This window comes from Nicrophorus vespilloides, unplaced genomic scaffold, assembly GCF_001412225.1.
Source record: "Nicrophorus vespilloides isolate i.1.1-1 unplaced genomic scaffold, Nicve_v1.0, whole genome shotgun sequence".
Classification (NCBI taxonomy): Eukaryota; Metazoa; Arthropoda; class Insecta; order Coleoptera; family Silphidae; genus Nicrophorus; species Nicrophorus vespilloides.
Window position 1 is genome coordinate 1,368 of NW_017099948.1, and position 27,980 is coordinate 29,347.

At 32.0% G+C, this 27,980-nt stretch overlaps 1 protein-coding gene across 2 annotated transcripts; it reads left to right on the plus strand.

The window, feature by feature from the left end:
- Window positions 1–2,254: 2,254 nt before the first annotated feature.
- LOC108566266 (otoferlin-like) lies at window positions 2,255–27,625 on the plus strand (the record flags this gene model as incomplete). Of its 2 annotated transcripts, none has more annotated exon segments than XM_017926068.1 (22): window positions 2,255–2,443; window positions 4,743–5,019; window positions 6,873–7,068; window positions 9,028–9,217; window positions 9,935–9,997; window positions 15,061–15,145; window positions 19,115–19,271; window positions 19,328–19,514; window positions 20,302–20,488; window positions 20,558–20,959; window positions 21,026–21,216; window positions 21,397–21,594; window positions 22,428–22,544; window positions 22,612–22,764; window positions 22,821–23,021; window positions 23,256–24,617; window positions 24,673–24,807; window positions 25,205–25,476; window positions 25,541–25,711; window positions 25,770–26,255; window positions 26,313–26,831; window positions 26,911–27,625. In XM_017926068.1, coding segments are annotated over 22 exon segments (5,919 nt in total), but the record flags the coding sequence as incomplete, so codon positions are not given.
- Window positions 27,626–27,980: the final 355 nt, after the last annotated feature.

Genomic DNA, 27,980 nt, shown 5'->3' on the forward strand with positions numbered 1-27,980 from the left:
TATGATTTCATTTAATTTTACATTATCTGTAACTTTAACTTGTAAATACTGCTTCCTTTTACTGTTAATCTTCCAGATCTTTGATTGTATCACGAATGCAGACACCTAAAAAAGTATGAGGATGGGAATAACTTTGAGCTCGGTTTCAAAGGAAATGAGTTAATGAAATTTGCAGCGTAATCTGTGAACATTGTAGGAGTCCTGTCAATGGTTGGAAGTTGCAAAGAACATGGGGTGGCACAAAAATGAGAAAGTTGACAGAGAGAGAAACAGAAAGAGAGCTGCTTTTGCCGCTTGACGTGATGTGTCCACATTTCCGGAATTTTCCGGCGCGTTCCGGTTTCCCAATGGACCCGACGAGTCGGATCGATACGCAAGGACCTCCGAATATAAACAGAACGTATTACAAACAAAACATTTGCAGATCTTCATATAAAGAAGGTCAAAGAAAAATAACACATTTTCTCCTCAGAAAGTTTGCAAATAACTTAAATCGCGTCAGAAAATCATGGCGTGAAATTGGATTTAGTCAAATCTTATTTTTTATAGATTGCTAAAAATAAAACTTAATTTTAACAAGATATAATAAGAAATTTAACGCATTTCAATATTCAATTTTAAGTTAATTCTTACTAATAATAAAACTCATGATAATGTTTAGTTTAACAAGTAGATTTAATGTTGAATTCTTAATATATTTCTTAGGAAACTTACCTTTAGTATAATTCTCATTCCATAATATACACAAAAAATGTAACACCTAACTTATTCACTGTATTTATATTATTATTTTCAATACGTCTGCAACGATGGAAAAGTTGAATGTTTCTTGTGTATTTCGACTAAATCATTGAGTGTTCGTATTTGTGCATCGCGCGGAAATGGTTTCGAGAGCGACGGGAAAATTGCTGTGCTGTTTCCACCATGACAGAAGGAAAATTGCATTTAAAATGCTAAATAGACGGTTTATATTCAACGGAGGACTTCTTCCTTCCTATCCCACATTTATTTCATCTCTTCAACATCTCCCGATTTCAAATCCAAAAATTAATCAAACTCATACACACACAATTATTGGCAATTTACATAACTTTCATATTGTGTTAATTATGAAAATTTATTTATTTTTTTCATAATTAATTGAGATTTTCATGAAAAAAGTTATTAAATTCTATCTATAAAAATAAATTTATTTCAGTTTAAGTACTATAATAAAGACATTTAAGAAATATGTTTATTTTATAACACTTGTACACGTACTTGTCAATAAGTGTGTGAAGTGTAATGATTTTCTAAATAAACTAAGTTATTTATATAAACTAAGTATATATTGTTCAAGTTACGCGATACTTGACAAGTAAAGTGTTTATATTTAAAATCTTACGTGATTTAAGCAACTCATCTCTTGGGTAGATGATCTTAATTAAAAACGAAGAGGATTAATGAATAATAAAAATTGGGATGAAAGAATTGTGAACATTGTTATGAAAATCGTTTCGTTTCGCAAATATCTTTTATTTTTATGGGGAAATGCGAGAAAGTTCGGGTCTTGTTAAATTCAAATATTAGGGTAACAGCATCAAAAGCGTAAAAGAATTTTGGGATTCTTGGAGAATTCCATGAAGCTTTTAGCGCGGAAGAAAATTGCGTTCGAGTTCTTAAAGCTTTCGACTTCGTTCAACGTCTCCAGTTTATATAGTCTCCACTTTTTATATAGTTGAAATGAAAGTTAAATATTATTTCAAACTGTGATTTATGCAACGGCGAAAATAGTAATATACTATACAGTTTTCAAATGTATAATAAAAACTTGTTTAGTGAAGATTTCTTTCAAGTTTTATTTTTATGGAAAGAAAAGTTAAATGTTTTTTTTTCTCGAAATTAAAGAAAATGAAGTTAAGATTTTTCTTCTTTTTTTTTAGAGATTTATTTTGGTCGAAAGTAGAGTTAAATTTCTGTATTTGCAATTGAAGTTGTTTGTTTTTTCATTAAATAAAAACTTACTAGTTAAGCATTCCTTCTGTGTTTCCAATTTTGTACCAAGGAAAGTTAAATATCATTGTTTGAAACTGTAATTGTCCGAAAAAAGTAATAATTACATACTATGTAGTTTTCCATTAAAAACTTACGAGTTAATCAGGAAGTTTGTAATTGGTTTAATTTTGTGAGAATATTCACCTGGGATTAGATGTAGGCTAATTCAGTTTTAATATTCACGAGCTTTTTGGATTAACGTCGTTTCGTTCTTTTGCAGAAATTCGATTGGCCGGTGGCGAGACCGGTGGACGTGGAGGAAGTCCTCATCATCGAGCTGTACTCTAGGAGCAGACTCTTCGCGGACAAATTGATCGGCAATTACGGTGTGGTTCTTCAAGTAGTCGTGCAGAATGGAAGGTTGTCCATCAACGATTGTCTCGTCGATTCCAACAATAAACCGATGCCGGTAAGTTAATTCCCACCGGAATCCCTTACTTTCCCCCAGCGGACACCCTTTGATGCAAAAGCCCTCTTTTTAACTATTCATAAGTGCGGCTTTTCCCCCCTTTGTTATGCCTCCTTTATTCCTCTCGCATTGCCCATTAATTATGTACAAAACGCGTTTTTATCGAGCATTCCTTCACCGGCCCATTATTTCTGGCTCTCTGCAAATCGCGCAAAGGTGTAATTATGACGCAAGGGTTTTTCTAGACCTTCGCAATCCTGCGTTTTCCAGCAGTAAGGAAAATACAATTTCACTGTCCGAAATAAATATAAATAACATGTAAATTTTTTGCTTTGCGTGGAGCAATTCAATGAACGCAACACGAATTGCAATAACAATGAATTAACAATTTATCATCAGGTTCTTAAATAATTCATATGTAATTTAATGCAGGAGGAAATTGCGTTGAAAAGAAGTTATGTTAACCTACCTTTCTGAAAATATTAAGAATTTATTTTATTTTTAAACATTTTCATGTCATTTTCATCAAAATAAAGGAAATATACCTTTCATAAATTACTAAATTTATACTTTTCTGAACAATTCAGATATTACTAAACTTCTTCAGACAGTTTGAAAATTTCAAAACAAACCTTAAATAAATTTTACAAACTTAATACATATTTTTTTTATACATAAATCAGTCAAGACTATTTTTGAATAATTTATTTGTTCCTTGATTAGTCCGGTTTCAAACAGTCCGGACTAATCAAGGAACAAATAAAATAAATCTCAATAAATTCTACAAACTTAATACATATTTTTTTATACATAAATCAGTCAAGACTATTTTTGTACAATTTATTTGTTCCTTGATTAGTCCGGTTTCAAACAGTCAAGGAACAAATAAAATAAATCTCAATAAATTCTACAAACTTAATACATATTTTTTTTATGCATAAATCAGTCAAGACTATTTTTGTACAATTTATTTGTTCCTTGATTAGTCCGGTTTCAAACAGTCCGGACACTTTTCGAGAATATTTTGTAAATTCCGTTAAAAGTTGAAACAACTCTTAAATTATTTATTTTCTTTAGATGTTTTTTTTACGTAAATATTTGATGATCTTAGAACAAAAGCGAAATTTAAAAGTATGAGTCTAAAATATCTAAAATAAAAGTTAACTTCTCGATACATTCTCGTCTCGTTAGGTAATTTCAGTTTAATTTAATTCAACTTTTGGATACAATTTAAATTGTATTTTTTGAATGTTAAATTTCTTCTTTACATATCCAAGATACAGCAAAAATGTATGTTTTTGTTTCTTTCTGTAAATGAAAAAAGAATTGAAGAGATTAAAGACATATTTAGCAATATTTTTAATAGATTTGGAACACTTTTTCTATATAAATGCAAAAGAAATAATTTCTATTTAGATTTACATAAACATTAGTTTGTAAACAGAATAATTGTATGTTGTTTTCGAATAGTTGAAATTCTATTGCAAAGAATTGTTTAGTAAATTGTAACATATTTGCAAATGTCACTGACTAATTGGCTCATTTTTGCACGAATTCTTCAAATGTGCAGGTAGCAATATGCAACGGAGCGATTTATATTCGTCAGCATGACAGGAATACGTTACATTATATAATAACAAGCAGTTTATAGAGTTTTCTATGGAAAATTTCATATGCAAAATGCTGCAGTTCTCTCTGAGTAAGATGTAGATTCGATGCGAATGATAAATGAAGTTGACAACGAAGAGAAGAGGAGTTTATAGCTATTGCGCATCTTCCTCGAGGCTAAATAGAAAGACTCAAGTAGCTAAAACTAAATTTTCTCAATTCCATTTTGCGAAACTTCGCACATAAACGTCGCAAACTTGGAATTTTCCTATAAGAAAATCGAAAGTAATTTATGGAAATTCTTAAAGTTTCAAGTACTTTTTCATATTTGTTATATATTATTTAATTACAGATAAAAATTTCATGTTTATTTAAATAATGTTTGAAATAAAATATTTGTTTTTTTTTTTCAAGAATTTTATTACGTAAAACAATTTCTAAGAAGAGTATAAAACTTTATTCATTATATTCTTGAGGGAGGTATAAATATGCAGGTGTAAATCGAATTACAAAGACTAGCAATTAAAATTTGTCACGTTCCGCGCAGAAGGTGTCTTTTCCTCTTAATTAACTTGGAAAGCTGTATATGAATTTTGGGTGCGAGAGAATTTTCCATTTTCCAACGGCTTATAACGAAGAATACAGTACACCGTAAATAAAGATCCGTTTTTTTTTTATTTTTCGTTTGCAGGTCAGCATAAATTTCGATCTGCTGTACGTTGCACCGGATGAAACGAGCGCTTCTTTTGCGAGCAGCAGCCAGATTTTTGGTATCGACGACGAACGGCAAATGCTCATCGACATCGAACAGAACATTGCTAATTTGGAGAAGAGTTTATCGTCCACTAATCAGGAATCTACAAGATCCAGATCCGGATCTTCGACGCGGAAACAGCAGGAAAAATCGCCGGCTCCGGAGAGGAAACGTAGCTCCACGTTTAGGAACGTGAGGAATTTAATCAGAATTGGTAAGTTTTTGAATGGAAAAAATATTAGTAGTTTATAATACAATTAGTAAATAACAGTTTGAATTCAGTGAATCTACTGGAGATACTAGTAAGAGTATATACTCAAATTTTATCTTATAGTTTTAGCTAAGTAATTTACTTATTCAAATGTAAATGTGCACTGACATTATTTATTATAGTCTTAGCTAAGTAACTTTCATATTTAATATCATTTATATCAATTATAGTTTTTGAGAAATACCACAAGATTAGTTCAATTTAAATTTAATATTTTCAATTTTGTTAGCGAATTACAGGATATCCGTAGGAGATATAAATATCTACTCAAATTGTTTCTTATGGTCTTGTCTTTAATTTGCATATTTAGTAGTAATTGTATCAAATGTAGTTTTTAAGAAATACACTAAAATGTAATGATACTGCAATTTCTAGGAAGTAAATTATGTATTAAAAACACAAATGTATACTCCAGTTATTTCTTATATACTTAGCATCTATTTCTATGGAAGATTCAAATTTCATAATTTTGTATTTGATAGAGTATTACAAAATATCTACCATAGACATAAGTATAAGTTTTTGAGAAATATCATTTCTAACAGTGAATTATGAGACTTCTATAAGAGACACAAAGCTACATGTTTACTTCAATTATTTCTTATAGTTTGAGCTTTAATATATGTTCTCAATATCAATTCTAAGACATATAGTTATCAAGAAAATGTTTTATCAGCTTACTACCAAACCTCTGCAAGATATAAATATGTACTCTAAATGATTCTTAATAAATTAGATATAATACGCAATATTAATATTAATTGTGTCAAGTATAGTTATCGAGAAATTTCATAAAATGTGAATTTGCTGCAATTTCGACAAATCATAGAAAAATAGTAATTTCATTTTTGATAAAGTATTACAAAGTATTTACACATAAAGTTAAGTTTATACTCTAGGTTATAGTTTAAGCTTTAATTTTCTTATTCAATATCAATTGTGACATGCTTAGTTATTGAGAAATACCATAAAATATAAAATTACTATTGATAATTAAAATTACATAATTTTAATTTACTAAGTTTATATTTACAAATAATTAAATATCATTATAATTAACATTAGTGTGTATAAATTAAATCAGTTGTAGCCACAAGATTAGTCGAGAAATAGTAAATTTATGAAAACACATAAATTTATATTTTTCATTTAAATCCAAATTATTGTAAAAGCTGAAGTTTTCTTCTGTACATTCTTAGCATTCATATGTCAATCATATTTCATAGTCATTTAATGTTGTACATTTACTTCAAAGTTAACTAGTTAATTATTATAACCTGAATGAAATCAAAGAGAATTTCAGTGGGTTACGAATTAATTTTGATTGAAATTGGTCGGCGTGAAATGGGACACTTAATGGTAGGGTCGGACGAGCTTTGAAACATTAAGTAAGCCTTCGCACGGAATCCCTTCATTTATTACTCTTCCGGAATCCCAATAACAAAACGTCGCTTAAAGAACTTACAATAAAGAAAAAAAAACAGTTTTTATACATTCAATTAATGCCGACTCCTGGAATAACTTCATTAAATTACCCCAGATTTTCTGAAATTAGCGCAACTGTGAACTCGTCCAGAAGTACGAATTAATTCTGCATACACATGAACATTTAATTACTGTTACTGTATTTTGTTTAATGAAAACAGATGTAATTTGTTAATTACTAAAGCTCTAATAATTTCATTATAGAAACGGTTTATTATTTTATGCTGATTGTTTACTTTAACTCTTAATGAGGTTTTTGAAATTAACATTTAGAGTTAACATTTTGTTTGGTTTACGTGTTTATTTTATAGGGAAGCAACGGCCGCCGAAGGATAAGGAAGAGGATGATGAATCGCCTTTGGTTCCTAATGTATCTGGTAGAAGTTCGAGGCATTCCGAATGCGAATCCGCTCCACTTTCCAGAGCCTGCAGTCAAACATCTTTGAGCTCGAATGCGGACAGCCAGATTTCCGTTTCAATCGCAGAAAAAGGAAGGAAAACCACTAGGTAAGTTTTATAATTGCATATTTATTATATTTTGAAAAAAAAAATAGTTTTCTTTACGTAAAATCATGACTAAAATTAAACAATAAATCAGTTAAGATTCTTATAAAACTATGATTATATATTATTAATTTTATAATTTGTTACTAAAATCATAAATAATATTTGATATAAACTCAAATTACGTTTTGATAATTTTGTTATTTCTTACGAAAAACATGAAAAAACTCAATAAACCCCTCGCTTCCACCTAATTTCGTTCAATTTCGCAGATAATTGAAACACAAATCTGCTTAGATTTATAGTAGTTATATGATTTCTAAGAGATGCTCTCACCTTTATCTTAAATCGTTCTTTGGTCGTCGTCACGTAATGCCATTGAAATGTATTCATAAAAAAGTTTTGGGACTACCGCGAGATACGAGGGAGCGAAATATATATGCAGAGAGAGAGAAAGAGAAGAATTGATTTACCCCAGTTCGTTCCATACTTTTTTTTCTTACTGTAATTTGGAATATAAATTGGTAAATTTGGGTTTCTGTTTGTTTTAATCTCCGCAACGTAAAGTCGGCCAGGTAGAAGGAGTAAAGCGAAGGAAATTATGTAACAACGGGGAAAATATAATTAAGATTAAAAATTAATTTGCGATTTATACAAAAGAAAAAAGTTTTAATTGAAATTTACAAAGTTTGATCGAATAATTGAATTGATTGTTAAAATACCTTGAAATTTCACAAAACGATATGATTTGTTTTCTAATAAGATATTCAGAGTTAGAGCACATTTTATAGAAAGGAATTTAATGATTATTTTTATTGGGAACGGAAAGTGCTGGCATTTAAAGCACTTTTATTAAATTCCTATTCAATGGTTCGATTTCATAACTACTCATATAAGTTCTTCATTCTTTTTATTTCATTAATAATACATAAAATAATCTGGTAATTCAGTATTTGTAAGAAGTAAAAGAAAGTTTGTATTAGTAATGCAAATTAGCTTTAAGATCGAGGGGAATGTTCGAAGTTTGAAGCAATTAGGATAGTCAATATTTGATGTTGAATCAAAGGACTGATTAAGATTAGGAACGCTTCCAAAAGTACACATATATAAAGAGCATATTTCCAGATTAAGCTGAGCCCTCTACAAGTGTTCTTTGTTCAAACAGAGTCGATTGATAATCCGCGGCAAATTCAAATTAATTACTTTCATTATCTATGTACATAATTATACCTTCTTTTTTTTAAATTATCCATTAGATTTTATTTATGTAAACACAATTTAACTAAACTATTTACATCGTTAATTTGTATATTTTTTTATATTCAAATATAATTACAGAAAGACTTAATATAGAAAGAAAAAAACTAAAAAAATACTACAGAAAGTTCTTTTCCATTTGCAGTATTATTTATAAAATTATAATTAGTTTAATTATTTTTCCAAACAACTTTACTTAATTAGATTTTGAAAAAATTTAATAACTTAACTTAATTTTGTAGATAAAAGTGCTCTATAAAACCTTTACATAATTCAATTTTTGATCTTCAATTAATTACATTTACTAACTGATTTTATTATATTCAGATTATTCATATTTTTTAAAGTTTTTGTTGATATAACTGAAGAAACACGTAACAAATAGACAAGTATTTAATTATTGTTTGTTGTATATTTAGAAAAGTAAAATTTTGTCCAGCATTAAAAATAGTAAAGATATAATCTTCAGATTTTCGTTTCACTGCTAAATCCCTTGATAAATATTTATGGGTTTTCTTCGGTGAGCGAAACGAGAGAAGCGGCATTCGTTTAAGTAAAATTATATTTACGGCCGACATTAATATTTATGAGATTCTTACCGTGTCCGCTCGTGCTCTGATGTATGCATATAATTTTTTTTTTCGTGTCATTCTGTTAATTTCGCACGGTTGGAGAATATCTCACTTTCCCCCCTTTTGTTCGCAGATTAAAATCGGATCTGAAATCTCGCGTGCAGAGCGTCCTCAAAGCCCAGGATTTCCAGGTCTGTCTGACCATCATCGAAGCCCGACAACTTGCAGGACTCAACATGGATCCAGTCGTTTGCATCCAAGTTGGGGATCAGAAGAAGTACACCAGCGTTAAGGAAAGCACGAATTGTCCATATTACAATGAAGTAAGTATGTTCAGGATAAGTTATAAACTATAACTATTGACAGAAATGTCAATTTGACACAAATACAAAACATACATACATACATACAAAAACTAGTGCATTTGATGCCAAATTGATAGATTAAAGATCCATGAAAATACTGATAAAATAGAACAATACAAAATTGTATATATAATTTAACTTTTCAATGATTTAATTGAAGAAGAATTCTCATATTTTCTTATGAATTAACAAAAAATAACAGTGAAAATACTCAATATGTCAAAATAAAACAATACTAAATTATATCAGCTGTTCTTCCAGGCAGACATTTGCAATTTGTCATAGACATCTATTATTTAAAAAAATAATTTATAGCAAATTTTACTTTTATATAATTTTACAAAATAATTATCCAAGTATAATTTGTTGATAAATTCTTATTGAAAATAAATGACAATGGGATACTAGTGACAATAAAAAGGATATCAAATCGAAATCCAGTTTTGCAATAAATTTATTATACTGTTGGAAGTAAAGATCGTCGAAAGGATCGCGCACAAAATAGCATTTTCCGACCCATTTTTCTCCCTAAGGCAGAAATGTGTTCGAAATGTATGGAGCTCATATATTTATTTCCGATGCAAATTTGAATCCAGAGGTAGCAGACCGTAGATATATACGAACTGCACAAGGAATTTCCATTTGATTTTCACGTATCACACTTTTTTTTTTCAGTATTTCGTGTTCGATTTCCACATGCCGCCAATCATGCTCTTCGATAAAATCATCACCCTATCGGTGAGTACACATTCCTTCCTTTATTAGTTATAAATTTGTCTTTTTATTCTCTTTTTTTAACTTAAAAAAAACTAAGTTTTACACAATCGATTCGAAATTTTAAATTCTTTACTAATTCACAACAGATACATTTCCTTTTTATCAATTATAAATTTGTGTTTTTATTCATTTTTAACGTAAAAAAATATCAATAATTCTCATAAACCATTTTTAAACTCGTTATTAATTGCAACAGCTGCAAAAAAAATGGTTTAACTCTCTTTTTATTAATTATAAATCTTTGTTTTAATACATTATCCTTTTTCAACGTTATAAAACTATGTTTTACATAATCGTTTCGGATTTTATAATACTTTACTGATTGCAACTGCTGCTGCTACAAAAAAATGAAATGGTTTAACGATGGACGACAACAGAGCTTGATTTTTTTTTTCATATTTTTATACGTGTACGCATTGTTATTAAAATGGAAATTTATCCATTAATTTAACTCGCGTGGAAAATTCCTGACGCCCGAAATGGGTTTTTCTAGAATGGAAAACGCGCGTTCGTTCGATTTGTTTATACACCTCTGGCCACTATTTATTCGTCGAAAGTGCACGTTGTTCAGTTTTTTTAATTGTTCTATGTTGTTTTCCTCTTTTTATATAAATTCAATTTGAATGCTTCAAAGGACGTTGAAATTCCGTTCGAAAAAGTTACCGACTATTAACGTCGCTCCATTTGTTTGGTTTTCAGGAAAGTTAAATCCGTTTCAGTAAATTCATTATAGGATTTGCATCGAATTGGTAGCTTTCGGACATAATTACGAACCGAAATGCATATTATAGTATTAATATAAATATCCAATGGGTAACCTACATTCTAAAAACATTTGTTTCTGGTTTTAATTGTAATTGGGAAATCCATTTCAACCTTCTAAATATTTCAGTTTGATTGACGGAATTCTCTCTTTTTTTTTTGTTTGTTTCAATTTTGACATGATTCATAGAGATTTTGATTTGTTCTGACACAATTTAATTGAAATAAAAGTTTTTTTTGTGTTTCTTTTGACACGCATTCAGTTAAAAAAATATTTATTTTCAGTTTTTTAATAATTTGATTACATTAACAAACTAAAAATATAAGGAATGTGAAACAAATTTTCCAATAATTCACATATATTCTCAAAAATACAATTTTCATAAGTAAAATACTAGTTTTTTTCTCATTTATTCTGGATCCTTTTATGTAGTTTTAATCATTTATATCATACAATTTCGTTGGGGTCTGAATGGGTGAAACAATGGGGAATTAGAGCGGAAGCGAGGTGATTTTAAAGACGGAATTTGTAATAGTATACTGATCCTAGAACGCTGAAAGCCTGTTTCAGTTTACGTAATTCGATATGATTTCAGGTTAGTTTAGCTAATAGCCATTAGGAAGGATTAATCGATCTATACTCTAAAGTTCAAGATACATGCGCCCATATAGGAAGGATAGTGCTTTTAATGAATTCAAATTAAATTAGAAGATCCATATTGTAGAAAAATCGCAAATAAACTTACATAACCTTAGCATGATTAAAATGGCAGCAAATTTAAATAGTAACGCTTCTTTTATGACAATTTGTTAAAAACTTAATGAAAGCAAATTAATTAAACTTCAATTTATTCAATTATAATACATATTTAAATGTGAACTTCTGCATCAGAAGTTTTTGTTATTACAACTTTGAAATGTATAAAAATCATTGAATCTTGAGTTTTTCTATTATGACCAAAATATAGGTTGTTGATTAATTTTTATAAGTCTTTAACATAAGAATTTTGGATCAGAATTTTTGAAAATTTGCGATATTAAATCAATTTAGCATATAACTTTTTTCATGTCCACTTCATTATCCTTTAGAGTTTTCTTACAAATTCAAACAGACTACATGTTAGCAAAAGCTGCTGTATTTCCTCCCCCAAATAAAAATCATTAAAAGCAGAAGAATTATAATCATAAGTGTTGATTTTTCAATACTTTGGATCAATTTTAATATGTCTTTATTACAAGAATAAATTATTAAAAAGTATAATTTTTAATTTTTGCATAATTGAATTCCATAATTTCAAATAACTTTCTTAATGTTCACTTCATTATCCTATAGAGTTTTCTTACAAATTTAAACAGTCTACATCTTAGCAAAATCGTTAAAAGCAGAAGAATCCTCATCGTAAATGTTGGTTTTTCGATACTTTGGATCAATTTTGATATGTCTTTGATATAAGAATGAATTATTAAAAATATAAATTTGTATCACATTTTTTTGAAAAATTTCGACGTTAGGTCAATTTATCACTGTTGCATAATATAATTCCATAATTTCAAATAACTTTCTTAATGTTCACTTCATTATCCTTTAGAGTTTTCTTACAAATTCAAACAGTCTTCATCTTATCAAAAACTGCTGTATTTCCTGCTTTAAAGCAGAAGAATTTTCATCGTAAATGTTAGTTTTTCGATACTTTGGATCAATTTTGATATGTCTTTGATATAAGAATGAATTATTGAAAATATAATTTTGTATCACAATTTTTTGAAAAATTTCGACGTTAGGTCAATTTATCACTTTTGCATAATATAATTTCAAATAACTTTCATAATGTTCACTTCATTATCCTATAGAGTTTTCTTACAAATTCAAACAGTCTACATCTTAGCAAAAACTGCTGTATTTCCTCTTCCAAATAAAAATCGTTAAAAGCAGAAGAATTTAATCATAAATGTTGATTTTTAATACTTTGGATCAATTTTAATATGTCTTTATTACAAGAATAAATTATTAAAAAGTATAATTTTTAATTTTTCATAATGGAATTCCATAATTTCAAATAACTTTCTCAATGTTCACTTCATTATCCTATAGAGTTTTCTTACGAATTTAAACAATTTTGATATGTCTTTGATATAAGAATGAATTATTGAAAATATAATTTTGTAACACAATTTTTTGAAAATCAGTCTACGTCATAGCAAAAACTGGTGTATTTCTTCACCCAAATAAAAATCGTTAAAAGCAGAAGAATCCTCATCGTAAATTCAACCTTCTGAGCACCTGTTGTCGTGTAACACGTTAACACCTATCCAAATTTTACGATGCGACTATAAAAAAAAAACGAAATCCCTGAGGCTTCGTATATATATATTTGTTAATAAAACCACGTTGTTAAAAAAGAATGGTATGTTAAATACATCCACGTGATGGATGACCTCTTCTGCAATTGTTTTTGGTATACACATGGAATATCAACCCCTCGAGAGATACGCTCTCAGAATATAAAAGCGTTTTCAAAACTTTGTTGTTTTTTTTAGTATATTCGTAGCGCCGAATTAATTATAATTGTCTGGGTTCTTTCTGGATTAATGAGATCGTTGGGACCGTGAATAAATATTCCCAAGTGGTCTTTAGTAATACTTCCGTTTGTAATTCAATTGTTGTAGCTTAGTTAAAGCTTATAGCATGGATACAAATTAACTTTTAATTACATACAAAAAATGTGTTGTTTTTACAATTAAATTAAAACTTCATCATTTCAAATGTTCTTCTAATTATTTTAATTAGTTAATAAAGTGAAACGTATTTTTATACATAACAAAAAGGAGTATAAACCTAAATTCGTTATTTTATTATGATTATAAAGATAGAAACAACATTTTAATAGTAATTTATATTAGTATATAGATATAATAAATTTCATAATATTTTTTTGTGATAAAACTTTTATATGACGTGAATTATTAAACTGACAGAAAATTAAATCAATAAAAAGTAAATGCTTGAAATTTAAATCATATGAAACGATATTCTCATTCAATTATTTAACAAGTAGGTTTTTTTTAGTTATTTTTTTTTCAACTGTTGCAATTATTTACAGACATGTATTAATTGTGCTCACAAGTTTGATTTTCATATTTGGACAATTTGTCATATCGTTGAATAAATAATGCTGACGCGGATATTAATCCGTTGCGAAAATAATTGTAAATGCGTCCGCGTTTCATGGTAAAATCAATAATTTCACATAGAATGTAGTAAAAAAAAGTATTTCCCGCATTTATGTAATTAATAATTTACATTTGATGCACATTCAATAAATTAATATTAGTTTTAAGATTTGAAATAGATAATTAGTCTTGATATGTTGATTATAATTAAAATCTAATACTGAAGATTAGGCAGAAAACCATTTGGAACCAATTGCATAAGGTTGGCCTCATGAAGAAGTTCGATGTATGTGACAAAAAGCTCAAAACTTTTTACTTCATCCAATTAACAAATTTATTTTTTCTAATCACAGATTTAGAAAATTTTGTATAATTAAACTAAAATTTATTGACAATAATTTAAATCAAAATTTGACAAAAATAAACATTTTTATTTCAATATAAGAAAGTTTGGATTTAATTGTGATATCATCAGTACTTTTGTGATGAAAACACTTTATTAATTCGGTTGCGTTTTTCGCTTTGATGTTGAAAAGCGCAAAGAAAACTAGATTATAGAAATATTTTCCCCCCTTAGAGTGGAAATAATGCTCAACCGAATTGAGTTTATTTTATTCAATTTTTTCTTTCTGCGAAGTTTCATTTTTTTTTATTGCAATATATGAGAGAGCTTTTTTTCTTCTAAGATACTTTGAATACTTTAAGAAAAAGACAAAAATATTGAAATTTTAATTTACATAAAAGTCTTCAATCTTCTATTTAATTTGAACAATTTGAAGTTACTCTTGTAATAAAAGCAGACAAAATTCAATCAATATTAGTCAATAAAGTATTGATATTGATCAATTTCTTTTAAATATTAAATATGTAGAATATCTGTTGATATTCATAAATTCGCTTTGAAGTCGTGGAAGCTTTTGTATTTTCAGTTTCTTTTCCATTTACGTATTTAAGAATATGGATTGAAAATGAAAGTAAGCATTTTCATATATTTCTTTGTTATTTTACATGTATTTTTGTGTGAAATGCTTTGAGGGCTTCTCTGTTGGAGTCAGGAAACTGGTGTATTTTGGTTTATATTTTTTTTTTAGGTTTTGCATTCACGAAAGCTTTTACGCTCTGGAACGACGGTCGGCGCGTTCAAGATAGACGTGAAGACGGTCTATGATGCACCGGGTACTTACATTGCCTAAAACACAAACACGATTCACACTTAAACATTTCTTAACACTTAACTCCTTAGAGCGAAGAAGTCTGCATGCACAATAAAAATACAAACTTTTTCGCTCCACAAGGACACACGCTGCATTTTCAGCTCGAAAATCAATGATTACAATACTTTCCTTTTTTTTGTTGTTTCCATCCGTCCTCTCATTTATGTGCAATTTCTCATTTGACCCAGAAGTCTCTCCATTCCAGAATGATAATGACTCTTCGTCCGAAAACCAATTAAACGCGCTCCTTCAAACGCAATCAATCAAAGCCCTTCTCTTCGTGCATTATTAACAAATTGCTGTAATTATTACATCCTTAGTTCCGATATTAATTACACAAATTTGATTTGACTAATTGCAATTGAATAAGACAATAATAACTTTGTTTTCCTACAAAATGAAAAATATACATTTAAAGTTTTGTAAAAATATGTCTATTAACATACAAATCATACTAATAATATAGTTTTATCCGTTGAAAGTTCATAAACAACAAAAATACTCTTAAATTATATAATAATCAATACAAATTCTGACAAAAAATATACACTTTCTTTCGAAAATTAATAAACGAAAAATTGTTGTAAATTGTAAAAAGATTATTGTAGATGAATCACAATAGTCATAGTATTTGTTTACTTCATTACTTTAACTAAAATTTCTTAAGATACATAGAAAATTCTAAATTTTAGAGCAAACAATTAACTGAAATATTTCAATATTATTAATAAAATAACATACAGAATATCATTTCAATTATTTTAAACATCTATTGATTTGCTTGTAACTTACATATTTTTTTATTGCTATTCAATCCGTGAGTAAATTTGACTTTTTTGTTTATGGTTTTAATGAGAGCACGGTTTCTTTTAAAAAGAGAAAAAATAAATTCTTAACTTTATGAGCGCCCTTTGTAATTGCACACTCTTCATAAATACACTAGAGTGTAGGAATTATAAATACCAACAGAAAAAAAACTTATTTCTTATTTCATTAGTAAAGTGAAATTTTATAACTTTTCCTCGCTGAGCTTCTCGCAAATTATTTAAAGTTAAACATAAAAAAAATAACTTAAGAAACTAGGTTATTTAATTCGCAAATTTCATTAATTTTACTTTTTTCATTAGCAAAGTAAAATTTTATTTAAACTTTACTTTTTCCTATTGAAATTTCGCAATAATTAAACTGAAATTATATAAATAACAAATGTAGCTTAAGAAATCATCAAAATCGGAGTGTTTTTTGTTTTTGTTCAAACAGTGTCGCTGCTTGAAAGGAAATAGTTGTAGCTTAAGAAATCGTAGCTCATGATTATATCGATTTGCTGAAGCAATGAATCGAAGTGAACAAATCACGAAGTACATTTCATTTACGACGCAACAGAAAGGCCACTACATAGTCTAGTTTATATGCGCATTAACTTTCCCATTATGCTAATGCTCCGTAGCTTTATGATGTCGAGGAAACCAGACGTTGCGTAAAATGCAGCAGTCAAAAGCGTCACTCATAAAAAATGTTTTTGTTTAAAAAAATGTTGATGGCATACACACTTTGATATTCTTATGATAATACCAACACAAAATTAATAAATTTAGAGTACGTTACAATATTTGTAATTAATACTGGAAACGTCGATTAAATATTTTTGTCTGTAATTCCATACAAACGTTATGAAATGAGTTGGGTTAATGCATAAGTTTTAGACTGAAAGCGCGACATTTCCATTACGCCGAGTAAATTACGAAACTATTATGGAAAATAGTTGGCGTGTATCTGGAAACTGTGTAAAGAGTTGAAAAGTATAAAGGAAAGTTGCAAAGAAATATTGCGACGCGTAATGTGTTTTTCTTTTTCTTCTTCAAAGAGTTTGTAAGTGTATTGTAAAAAGGCTTTATGCTAAATGCGTAATGTGAATAATTATGTAAGGTGAACAAACGTTATGTAATGTTACCATAACAACTGATAGTTGGTTGTTCTATTCGTATTTTTGTTTTTGGTAAAGATTTTTATGTTGAATTTACACTATGCGTGATGTGAGGAATACAACTATCTCACGTGTACCAACATTGCGTTATGTCATCGTATTTCATAATATCCAATAGTTGGTACTATTGGCAAGGAATTTAGATGTATTTTTTTTAGACTTTATGCTGAATTCACACTATGTATGATGTAAAAAAAGCAATTATATCAGATTTTCCAACATTGCGTCATAATTGGTACTATTGAAGTAACAACTGTAAGGCTTTGTGCTAAATGCGTAATGTGAATAATTATGTAAGGTGAACCAACGTTATGTAATGTTACCATAAAAACCGATAGTTGGTTGTTTCTATTCCTTTTTGTTTTTGGTAAAGATTTTTATATTGAATTTACACTATGCGTGATGTGAGGAATACAACTATCTCAGGTTTACCAACATTGTGTTAGGTCATCGTATTTCATAATATCCAATAGTTGGTACTATTGGCAAGGAATTTAGATGTATTTTTTTAGACTTTATGCTGAATCCACACTATGTATGATGTAAAAAAGCAATTATATCAGATTTTCCAACATTGCGTCATAATTGGTACTATTGAAGTAACAAGTCTAAGGAATTTATTAGGAATATTCTTTGAGATAAAACCTTTGAATGTTGAATCTGGGTCAATATCGCAAGTCTGACAACCAAAAGACCGTCTATTAAAATTCCGACGCTTGAAATCCCGACTATGTCAAAATCCCTACTACCATAATCCCGACACTCAAAATCCCGACTATATCGAAATCCCGACTACCATATAAATGTTATTGTAGAAATTTATAATAATAAAAGACACTGTCGGGATTTCAAAATAGTTGGGATTTTGATTGTCGGGATTTCGATATATTCGGGATTTCGATACAGTCGGGATTTCGATAGACGGGATTTCGGTTGTCGGGCTTGCGATTGCCACCGTTGAATCTATACTATGTATACTATGTATGTGGTAAATAATTAAGTTATATCAGATGTACCAATATTATATTTCATAATATCAAATTGGTACACTTGACAAGAGAAAAGTTACGCATATTAGATTTACTAATACATATTTCCAGGGCTGTTTGTTAAAGACAAATTATTAAATATTGATTGATTACCCTTTAATCCTATAAAATCCTAAAAAATATATTTTTTAATTCTCGTACACTTCTTACAAACTAATCACAAACACGAAACAAACAACAAATTTATCTAAATTACTTCTTATTTTTTTAAAAAATCTATTACTGCATATTTTTTTATATATATTGAATCTAATATTTGTATCTGTTAACCGGTAACGATATAATAACTGCACTAGTTCTTTGACTTCCTCTTATGCATCGTGCTGACTTGTTTATACTTGTAATTATTGAATACACGCAGATCGTTGGAAAGGTTTTCTATATATTTTTTTTTTGTTCCATCTTTCTCTTTCTTTGTATTGTTTTTTACTTTTCGTCGCCTTTTTCCCGTGCTATGTTGTTTTCTTTTGTCTGGCCACTCTAGGTGCTCCAGTCTAGGAACATTCTGCGGGGTAACAAATTATTGGGGAGCTTTAAGTTGGATGTGGCCACTGTCTGGTCGCAACCAGGTACGATCGAATACCTACCAATAATACATAAAACATCATATTCATCCACACTCTCCACTCCATGTTTGAATCCCCCCAATTCGATAGGTTTCAATTTAGATGTTCCCGTCATGACTAGCACCACACCGAACTGGACCAGATAGTCTTGACTCTGTACTCTTTCTGCATGGGCTGTCGCATGCAATTATTCTCCAGAGAGAAAAAAAAAAACACACACTTTGCCGCTTATAAAAGAGGAGGCACTCGCATGAGCTTTTCGACTATATTTCTCTTGATGTTGCTTTCTTAAGTTTTCAATATCCGAATTTTAATTGAAATGACTTCTTTAGATCATCAGTTCTACCACAAATGGGCTTTGCTGACGGATCCTGATGATATAGCCGGTGGACCTAAGGGTTACCTCAAATGCGATATTAGCGTTATTGGGAAAGGGGACAGCGTCAAAGTTCCCCCGAAGAGCGAAAAAGACGAAGACGATATTGAAGCGTACTTAGTTTAAACTCGATTATTAGGATGCTCCAGTAAAAGCTATTGATTTTTAGTAATTTGCTATTACCGGATGGAGTCCCTATCGATAGGCAAAGGGCGCGATTCATCGTTAAGATCTACAGAGCTGATGGTCTTCCCAAAATGAACTCTTCGATTATGGCAAACGTCAAGAAGGCGTTTACAGGTGAAGTCAACGATCTTGTCGATCCATACGTGCAAGTTTCCTTTGCTGGTTTAATGGTAAGTTCTATAAATTTCATCATATTTTAAGAGAATATATACATTCACGTCTTATTTTTGTATTAAAAACCTTTCATTACTTCAAATTACATAGAAAATTATACGAAACTCTTATTATATTTATTGATGTATTATCAATAATGCAAGTCCTTCAAAATAAGTATAAATATATGAAAATAACATAAAGCTTTTTCTCTAATATACATGTTCAATCATCATTATGGTAAATTGTTTCAATTTTTATAGCAAATTGCACGAAACGTGACAAATATGATTATTCTTTTAGAATCACTACGTTTATCATATATTTTACTCAATCATTGTTGCATTTACTTTAGGTTTCGAGAAATGTACAATAATGTAAAGACGAGGATTCGTATTCCATTATTTCAAATTTAACTACGAATTACATCCAGATAATTAAATTTTACTACATACATTTTATTCTTTATAATTTTAACTTTTATTTACATATTTTATACAGTAATACCTTTGTATTTAATGCTTTATTAATAAGTTTATATTTTTCAGTAGTTTTAGGTATAATTTGATGAGTCTACAAATTTTTTTGAAATTTCTAAAGTTATTTACATCTTTAATTAATTATCCCATTTTTTTAATTTTAATATTTACAACCTTATTAGACTTAGTGTATTTAGTTAGAATATTCTTTGTAAAGTTTTCTTTTCTATAGTTTCATCTTTAATTTATATTATGTAGTATATAATGATGTGATAAATAATGTGTAAATTAGTAGGAAAATCAAACATTTAAGTATTAATTAAAGGGTAAAACGAGCGTGAAGAAGCACAGTTACGCACCGGTGTGGAACGAGCAACTGGTATTCACCGAGATGTTCCCACCTCTCTGCCAAAGGATTAAGATACAACTGAGGGATAACGATCCGGTGAAGCCGACCGTGATAGGAACACATTTCATAGACCTGAAGCAGATAGCGAACGATGGAGAAAAGGGTGAGAGATCCAGGTATACCTGTAATCGTCCATAGAGTGATCGTACCGTTGCAATCCACCCGGTTACAGGATTCCTGCCCACCTACGGACCGGCCTTTGTCCATCTCTACGGTTCGACGAGAGACTACAGCTTAATAGACGAACTCTCCTCCCTGAACTCCGGTTTAGGTGAAGGTGTCTCCTACAGAGCACGTTTACTTATAGCCATTCGCACCGAGATCACCGACACCATCGACTTTGTACCGACGGACGTTGAATTGGAGCCGGCGGTTCCCGTCAACGAATCAGCCTACGGGAAGAACGAAGAGTTCTTTCTGTTCTCTTCGATTCTGGATGCTTCGATGATGGATAAACGGTTAGGGGAGAAACCGGTGTACTTTGAGATCAGCATTGGGAATGCTGGGAATGCTATAGATGGACACAATCAGTCGGCTAAAGAATCTTACAATGATGATGACAGTGATGAATTGGGTAATAGCTTTATTTTTGAGGGATGTTGGTTTTATAATTTTATTTTATTTTGGTTCGATTTTATAGAGAATATAACAGTTGATAGCGGCTCTTGGCAGAGCACTACAACCCCAACGAAACCGATGACCCATGACCGTCTTCACTATTTTCTCCCTTATTGGGACAACAAACCTTGTATGCACATTCGCTCCGTTTGGCCGGATTACAGGAGACGCATGTACAACTCGAACATCATCTCTAAAATAGCTGATAAATTGGTAATTTCTGCATAATTCAACTTAAAAGATAATCTAGAAAACCCAAATTAAAAAGAGCAAAAAGAAATTCTTGGAAACTAACTGAATATGAATAATAACAGACATAAATCGAAATTAAGCTAAGCTTTGGGGAAATTAAAACTTGCGTAATTAATAAAGCTTAACTCTATTAATTTGAAGGAGGAAGGTCTGGTCGAGGTGCACTCCATGCTGGATTGCGAGGATCCCGAAACCGAGCTACATCTGAAACAGGTGTTGGAAGAGTTGACGATCGGATGCAACAAGTATGTCACTATAACGAAGGGGGCCACGACAGGACCCGGCACAGGCAAGACCAAATTGGACAAGGAGCATTTGAAACTTTGTCAGAGAGAAATCGTAAGTCTTCGTTAAATTTTAATTGGAAATAAGTAGAGGATTTGTCATTGTATTATTAAGTCTTAGGTCCTTATTCTATTATTTTTCAAATTATTATTTTCCGAAACTTGATTTGATTCTTCTTTCACTATCAGTAATTTTTGATCGAAAATTCCATTTCGGATGTGTTTTTTTATGCATTTTATTAATTAAGATTAAGAAAATTCAAAAAAGCTTTAATTGAATTCGCATGATGAAAGTTATATAATGCTTTGATATAATTCCAAAGATATTGTGCAATTACTTCTTGAAGCTTAAGATTTGTGTGTGTCTCAGCAGAGTAAAAACAAATTGAAGCATAAAAGAGTCGTAAAGTGAAAAGTTCTTGCCGAGCTGAAACCTCGCAACAATAAATAATGGAACGCTTTATTGCGGGCGATAAAGTTCGTCCGTCGCTTACGTCATGATAAGTGGCTGAAAGATTTACGTGATCGACGTTCGCCGGAAGATGCACCGCTTATTGTTCCATACTTTGACGTGATTTGTTTCGTGATCAAATTTTCATAAAGCAGTACTTGTGATGCTCAAATACACTGAAAATACAATTACTTTGCTTCAATTAGTTGCGAATTGTAATTTCTAGAACTTTAATAAAGATGCTGAAAGATAATGAAGCGTTTATTGCCGCGTATTATAATTTTCAGAAGATTAATAAAGTTCTCAAATACTTTGAAGAAGCAACGTTTATTCTTACAATTTTAACGTGATTTATAATTCTCTGAAAGTTGATAAAGTTACTAAAATGTAATGAAAATGCTACTTTATTATGTTGAGATTTGTATTATAATTTTCAGGAAAACATTGGCAATTCAGCTCGAAATCTGAGGGCTCTGGTGACGAAGAACTCGTCGAAGGAACGCTACAAAACGGCTCAAAGCTACTTGGGGAAAATTAAATTTCTGATCGAGGATGTGAGTCGTCGCTGGCGTTTTGTAATTTTATCGAGGCCTTCGCAACGTAATTGAATTTTATTTTCAGCCCCAGCACGCACTCCCGGACGTCTTCCTGTGGATTATAAGCGGAGGCAAGAGACAGGCCTATCAGAGGATACCGGCGAGGGACATCATTTATTCCATCGTGGACGAGGAGAGCGGCAGGGATTGCGGAAAAGTGCAGACCATGTTCTTGAGAGTAATGTTGTAAATCTCAAGATTATCAAGTAGTTCTAATTGACTTTTTGGGTGCAGTTGCCGGGGAAGAAAGGCCAAGGTCCGAGCGGCTGGGCCATCCAAGCCAAACTCGAGATTTACCTGTGGATGGGAATGCTGAAACACAAGAAGTATTTCGTTAATGGAATTCCGAAGGGCTACGAAATTTCTCAGGAGATTCGAAATGCGGAGAGGCCTCGAGCGCTTCCGCCCTGCGTCATCCACTACACCGAAAAACACGTAATTTTCAACACTAATTCCTTCTACTATTCAAACAAGATTCTATAGTAATTCCATTTTGAAGTAAACATATGTAATTATGTAATCGTTTGCTAACAAATCGCTTCAATTTATACATGAGTGCAAATTACATATGCATCATATTATCGCACTGAAGATTTCAATTATACAACCACTTCAAATCGTGAACTGTTTGAATGATGTTCGTAATCTCTAAACAAATTGGTTTCGCAGATATTCCAATTACGTGCAAACATCTATCAAGCTCGCTCTTTGATCGGTTCCGACGCCTCGGGGCTTTCGGATCCGTTTGCTCGTGTCATCGCCGGAGAGTTCAGCAAAATCACGCAGGTAATAGACGAAACATTGAGCCCCACCTGGGATGAGCTGCTCATCTTCGAGGAGATCTTGGTGTACGGTTCAGGAGCGGAAATCATAAACGATCCGCCAACGGTGATTATCGAAATCTTCGATCAGGATAAAGTAGGTAAATCGGAGTTCATCGGCAGAGCTATAGCGAAACCGCAAGTTAAACTCTTGGAAGAGCCGTACACGAAACCTAAGTTTCCAACGAAATTGGAATGGTTCGATATAACTAGAGGGACTGATCACGCTGGAGAGCTTCTGGCCGCGTTCGAATTACTCGAACTTCCTTCAGGTGAAGGAACTTTGCCTGAGCTACCGCCTGCGAAGGAACGACCTGTTTACAAAGAGACGGACGTGAAAGAGATTGGACCCATCCTTCCAGTCCCTCGAGGAATCAGGCCTACATTGTCTCGTTACAGAATAGAGATTCTCTTTTGGGGATTGAGGGACCTGAAACGAATCCATCTGTTAACGGTGGATAAACCAAGGGTGGATATAGAATGCGCCGGGCATATCTTGTACTCATCAATCATACAGAACGCAAGGAAGAATCCAAATTTCAGTACTCCTGTTAAATTCTTGGAGCTGGATTTACCGGAGCAAGAACTTTATAGGCCACCATTAACGATCAGAGCTGTGGATTGCAGGAGCTTCGGCAGATACACCCTGGTAGGCACCCACATGATCAACTCCATCCACAAATACATCTACACGCCTTTAACTAAAAAAGAAGCGGAGGAGCGAAAGAGATCCATGAACTTGAAGCCGCTGGACGGAGGCGAATTGCAAACAATACCAAACCATTTCGGGCAGCCGGATTTTCGCGAGAAAAGCCCACTCCTACCAAAAGACATCACAATCGCAGTGAATTACGGCACTCAGGATATGAAGCGGCCCAGAATGGATCAACGGAAACGAAAATTCAGCTTGGAGGAAGAACTGGACGACGAGGAGGGAAGCAAAGACTGGTGGACCAAATATTTCGAATCAGTCGAGGAAATGATCACGGAAAGCAAAGAGGCGAAAAAGCATATTATTCAAGAAGTGTATTCCAGCGATGAGGCCAATCTGCAGGTGCAAGGAGGCATCGTTTCGAATAGCGTCAGTCCTAACGAACAGCCGAAGCGACGGTTTGGCTTCAAGACTACGGCGAACGCCTCTAAGTTTGTTTCGAGGATCAGCCCGAAAAGTATGAGACGGAGATTGAGGAAGAAAACCGCGCTCTGCAAGGTTCGTTGATCTCTTTTGATGTTTTACGTCACGTCTCATCTTACTTTTGCCGCAGATATTTCCAACGGAATTGGAGCAGCGTTCCGAGTTTAACGGGTTCAAAGAGTGGCTGCAATCGTTCGAACTATACAGAGGCAAGAAAACTGGAGATGAAACCGAGGATGATAGCAGAATAGTAGGGCTGTTTAAGGTAAGAATCATAGTATTTATTTCATTACTTTATTCATAAAACAAGGCAATTTATGATAGCGTCTACAATTATTCAGAAATGCAGATAATCGTCATTGAACATCAACAATCAATGTTTGCTTGTGCACATTTTTATTGTAAATGTAGACTTTAGAAATATAATTTCATGATATTTAAAAATTGAAAGCTTACATTAAATAATCAACGAAAGATTTTTTTTAGTTACGATTTAGGTAAAATTTTTCGCGAAAAATGTAATTCTATGGCATTAAATTATTTACAAAATTTTCTTCATATTTTCGCCGGTGTCGTTGGTTTAAAAATGTTGAAAAACGCTGGTTTTCTCTGTTCGTTCATTGTAAATATTTATTGAAGCAATGCAATTACGTCTCTGTTAGGGTGCGATAAAGGTGTACAAATGGCCCTTGCCCCGGGATATCGAGGACCACACCATAATGGGTTTCGATCCCCAATACGGATTCTTCCAGGGTTTACCCTCGAACGATCCGATCCGCGTTCTCGTAAGGGTTTACGTGGTAAAAGCGAACGACCTTCATCCGATGGACCTGAATGGAAAAGCAGATCCGTACGTCGTCCTGCAATTAGGCTCGAAACGCATCAGCGACAAGGACAATTACATTTCGAAGCAATTGAATCCAGTCTTCGGAAAGTAAGCAAGGACAATGAATTTTTTTTAGCGTGCATCTAAAGAATGATATGATTATACGTTCAAGGTGTTTCGAGATCGAGGCCACGTTCCCTCAGGACTCTCTGTTGACCGTGCAGATTTACGATTGGGACCTTGTCGGATCTGATGATATGGTCGGCGAAACGAAAATCGATTTGGAGAATAGATTTTACAGTAGACATAGGGCGATATGCGGGTTACCTCTCAAATATGAAGAGTGAGGATGAACTATTGGGTTTGTAGGGTAAATATAATAAATAAACTGTTTTTTGCAGGAGCGGTTACAACAGTTGGAGGGACGCGACGAAGCCGACGCAAATATTGGCGAAGCTGTGCAAGGATGGGAAAGTCGACGTTCCTATTTACTCGGACGGCGAGGTGAAAATTGGAAGACATTCGTTCCATTTGCAGATGGACGATTACGATTTCTATACGACGAAGGATGTCGAGGAGCATATGGCTCTGAGCGTGCTGCACCGATGGCAGGAATTCCCTCGCATCGGATGCGAGCTCATCCCTGAGCACATAGAGACGAGACCGCTCTATAATCCCGATAAACCGGGGATCGAGCAGGGAAAGCTTGAGATGTGGGTGGACATGTTCCCAATGGATATGCCGTTACCGGGACCTCCTCTTGATATCTCCCCTCGTAAACCTAAGAGCTACGAGCTGAGGATTATCATCTGGAACACCGACGACGTCGTCTTGGAGGACGACGCCTTTTTCACCGGCGAAAAGATGTCAGACATCTACGTGAAAGGGTAGACACGAGACACGCTTTTCTCTATAACTCAATTAAAACTTGACTTTAATTACAGGTGGCTGAAAGGGCCTGAAGACTGCCAATGCACCGATATCCATTACAGATCGTTAACAGGAGAAGGCAATTTCAATTGGCGCTTCGTCTATCCGTTCGATTACATGGTTGCTGAGCAGAAGATTGTCATTTCTCGCAAGGAATCTCTCTTCTCCTGGGACGAAACCGAATGCAAGATTCCGGCTCGACTAGAACTGCAAGTCTGGGACGCCGATCATTTCTCTGCAGATGATTTCTTGGGTGCAATCACTCTAGACTTGAACCGTTTCCCTCGAGGCGCTAAATCCTCCAAACTCTGCACGCTGGAAATGCTCAAATCAGATGGATCCGTTCCGATGGTCAACATCTTCAAGCAGAAACGCGTCAAAGGCTGGTGGCCTTTCTTTGTGAAAAAAGACAACGAAGACCTGGAGCTCACAGGAAAAGTCGAAGCCGAAATACATCTGCTATCAAAAGAGGAAGCCGAGAAGAATCCCGTCGGACTTGGCAGAAGCGAACCAGACGCATTGGAAAAACCAAAGTAAGAAATTAGTAAAGATTTTTATCAGTTTTTGAATGAAATATTATTTCATGTACTAATAAATTTATAATAAATCTAGCCGACCAGACGCATCGTTCATGTGGTTCTTGAATCCTCTGAAATCTATCCGTTACATTATTTGGCACAACTACAAATGGAAGATCCTGAAGGTCTTCATCATACTCGCATTGGCAATCATCATTCTGCTCTTCATCTACGCCATCCCCGGATACTCCGTCAAGAAGATGATCGGGGCGTAAATGCATATACAACATTACTACATCACCTCACCTCTTTATAACTCCAATTATATAAGTATATACATATATAAATTAAGTGTACACTGTATATTATATAAAAAAAATATATATATAGAGTTATTTATTATACAGCATTTGACCCTCAAGTTAGAATTAGACTCGTTATAATAACTTTGAAAAACTATTAAAATAAACGACTCTAAATCTAAACTTTAATCAAATGCTGTATACAAGGCTGGGCGACTGTCTTTAAAACTTAACATTTCAGGTTTTTAACAACAAACAGTCATGTTTTTTAGTTTCAGTAATAGTTTAAATATTTGATCATTTTGGCCCTAATAATTTGATAGTTTTTCTGTCCTAAAAATTCTTAATATTATGAGTATTTGCGATTGTAAAGTGGTACTATAATAGAATTACAAATACATTAAATGAAAGGCATTCGCCCGCCCCTGCATGTTATCATTTATCAATGATTATAGACAATCGTTATTTAAAAATTTGAAGAAAGTTTAAAGAAATTGTTAAGTTAAAAGTCGTATCAAATAATTATAAATTGTTATTGGTTAAAGATTGTCTGTAATTTCTAAAATTTTATGGAAGATAAGGAAAAAATTTATATAATAATCGTGATACCTTAATGCACCAATCAAGTTGATCTTAAGAATAAAAGAAATATGTATATTTAAGAGGCTTCTACGCATACTATATTATTTACACTAATATTGAGATCATCGTTTAGGTAAATATTATTTAGTTTAAATTTACAGTGCAATAAATTTTGATTTTAAATTGATATTAGTGTAAATCATGATACGGCAATTAAATAAAGTACAAAAAGAAAAGAAAATGAATTAATATAGCTATTATAATCAAATCAAATACATTT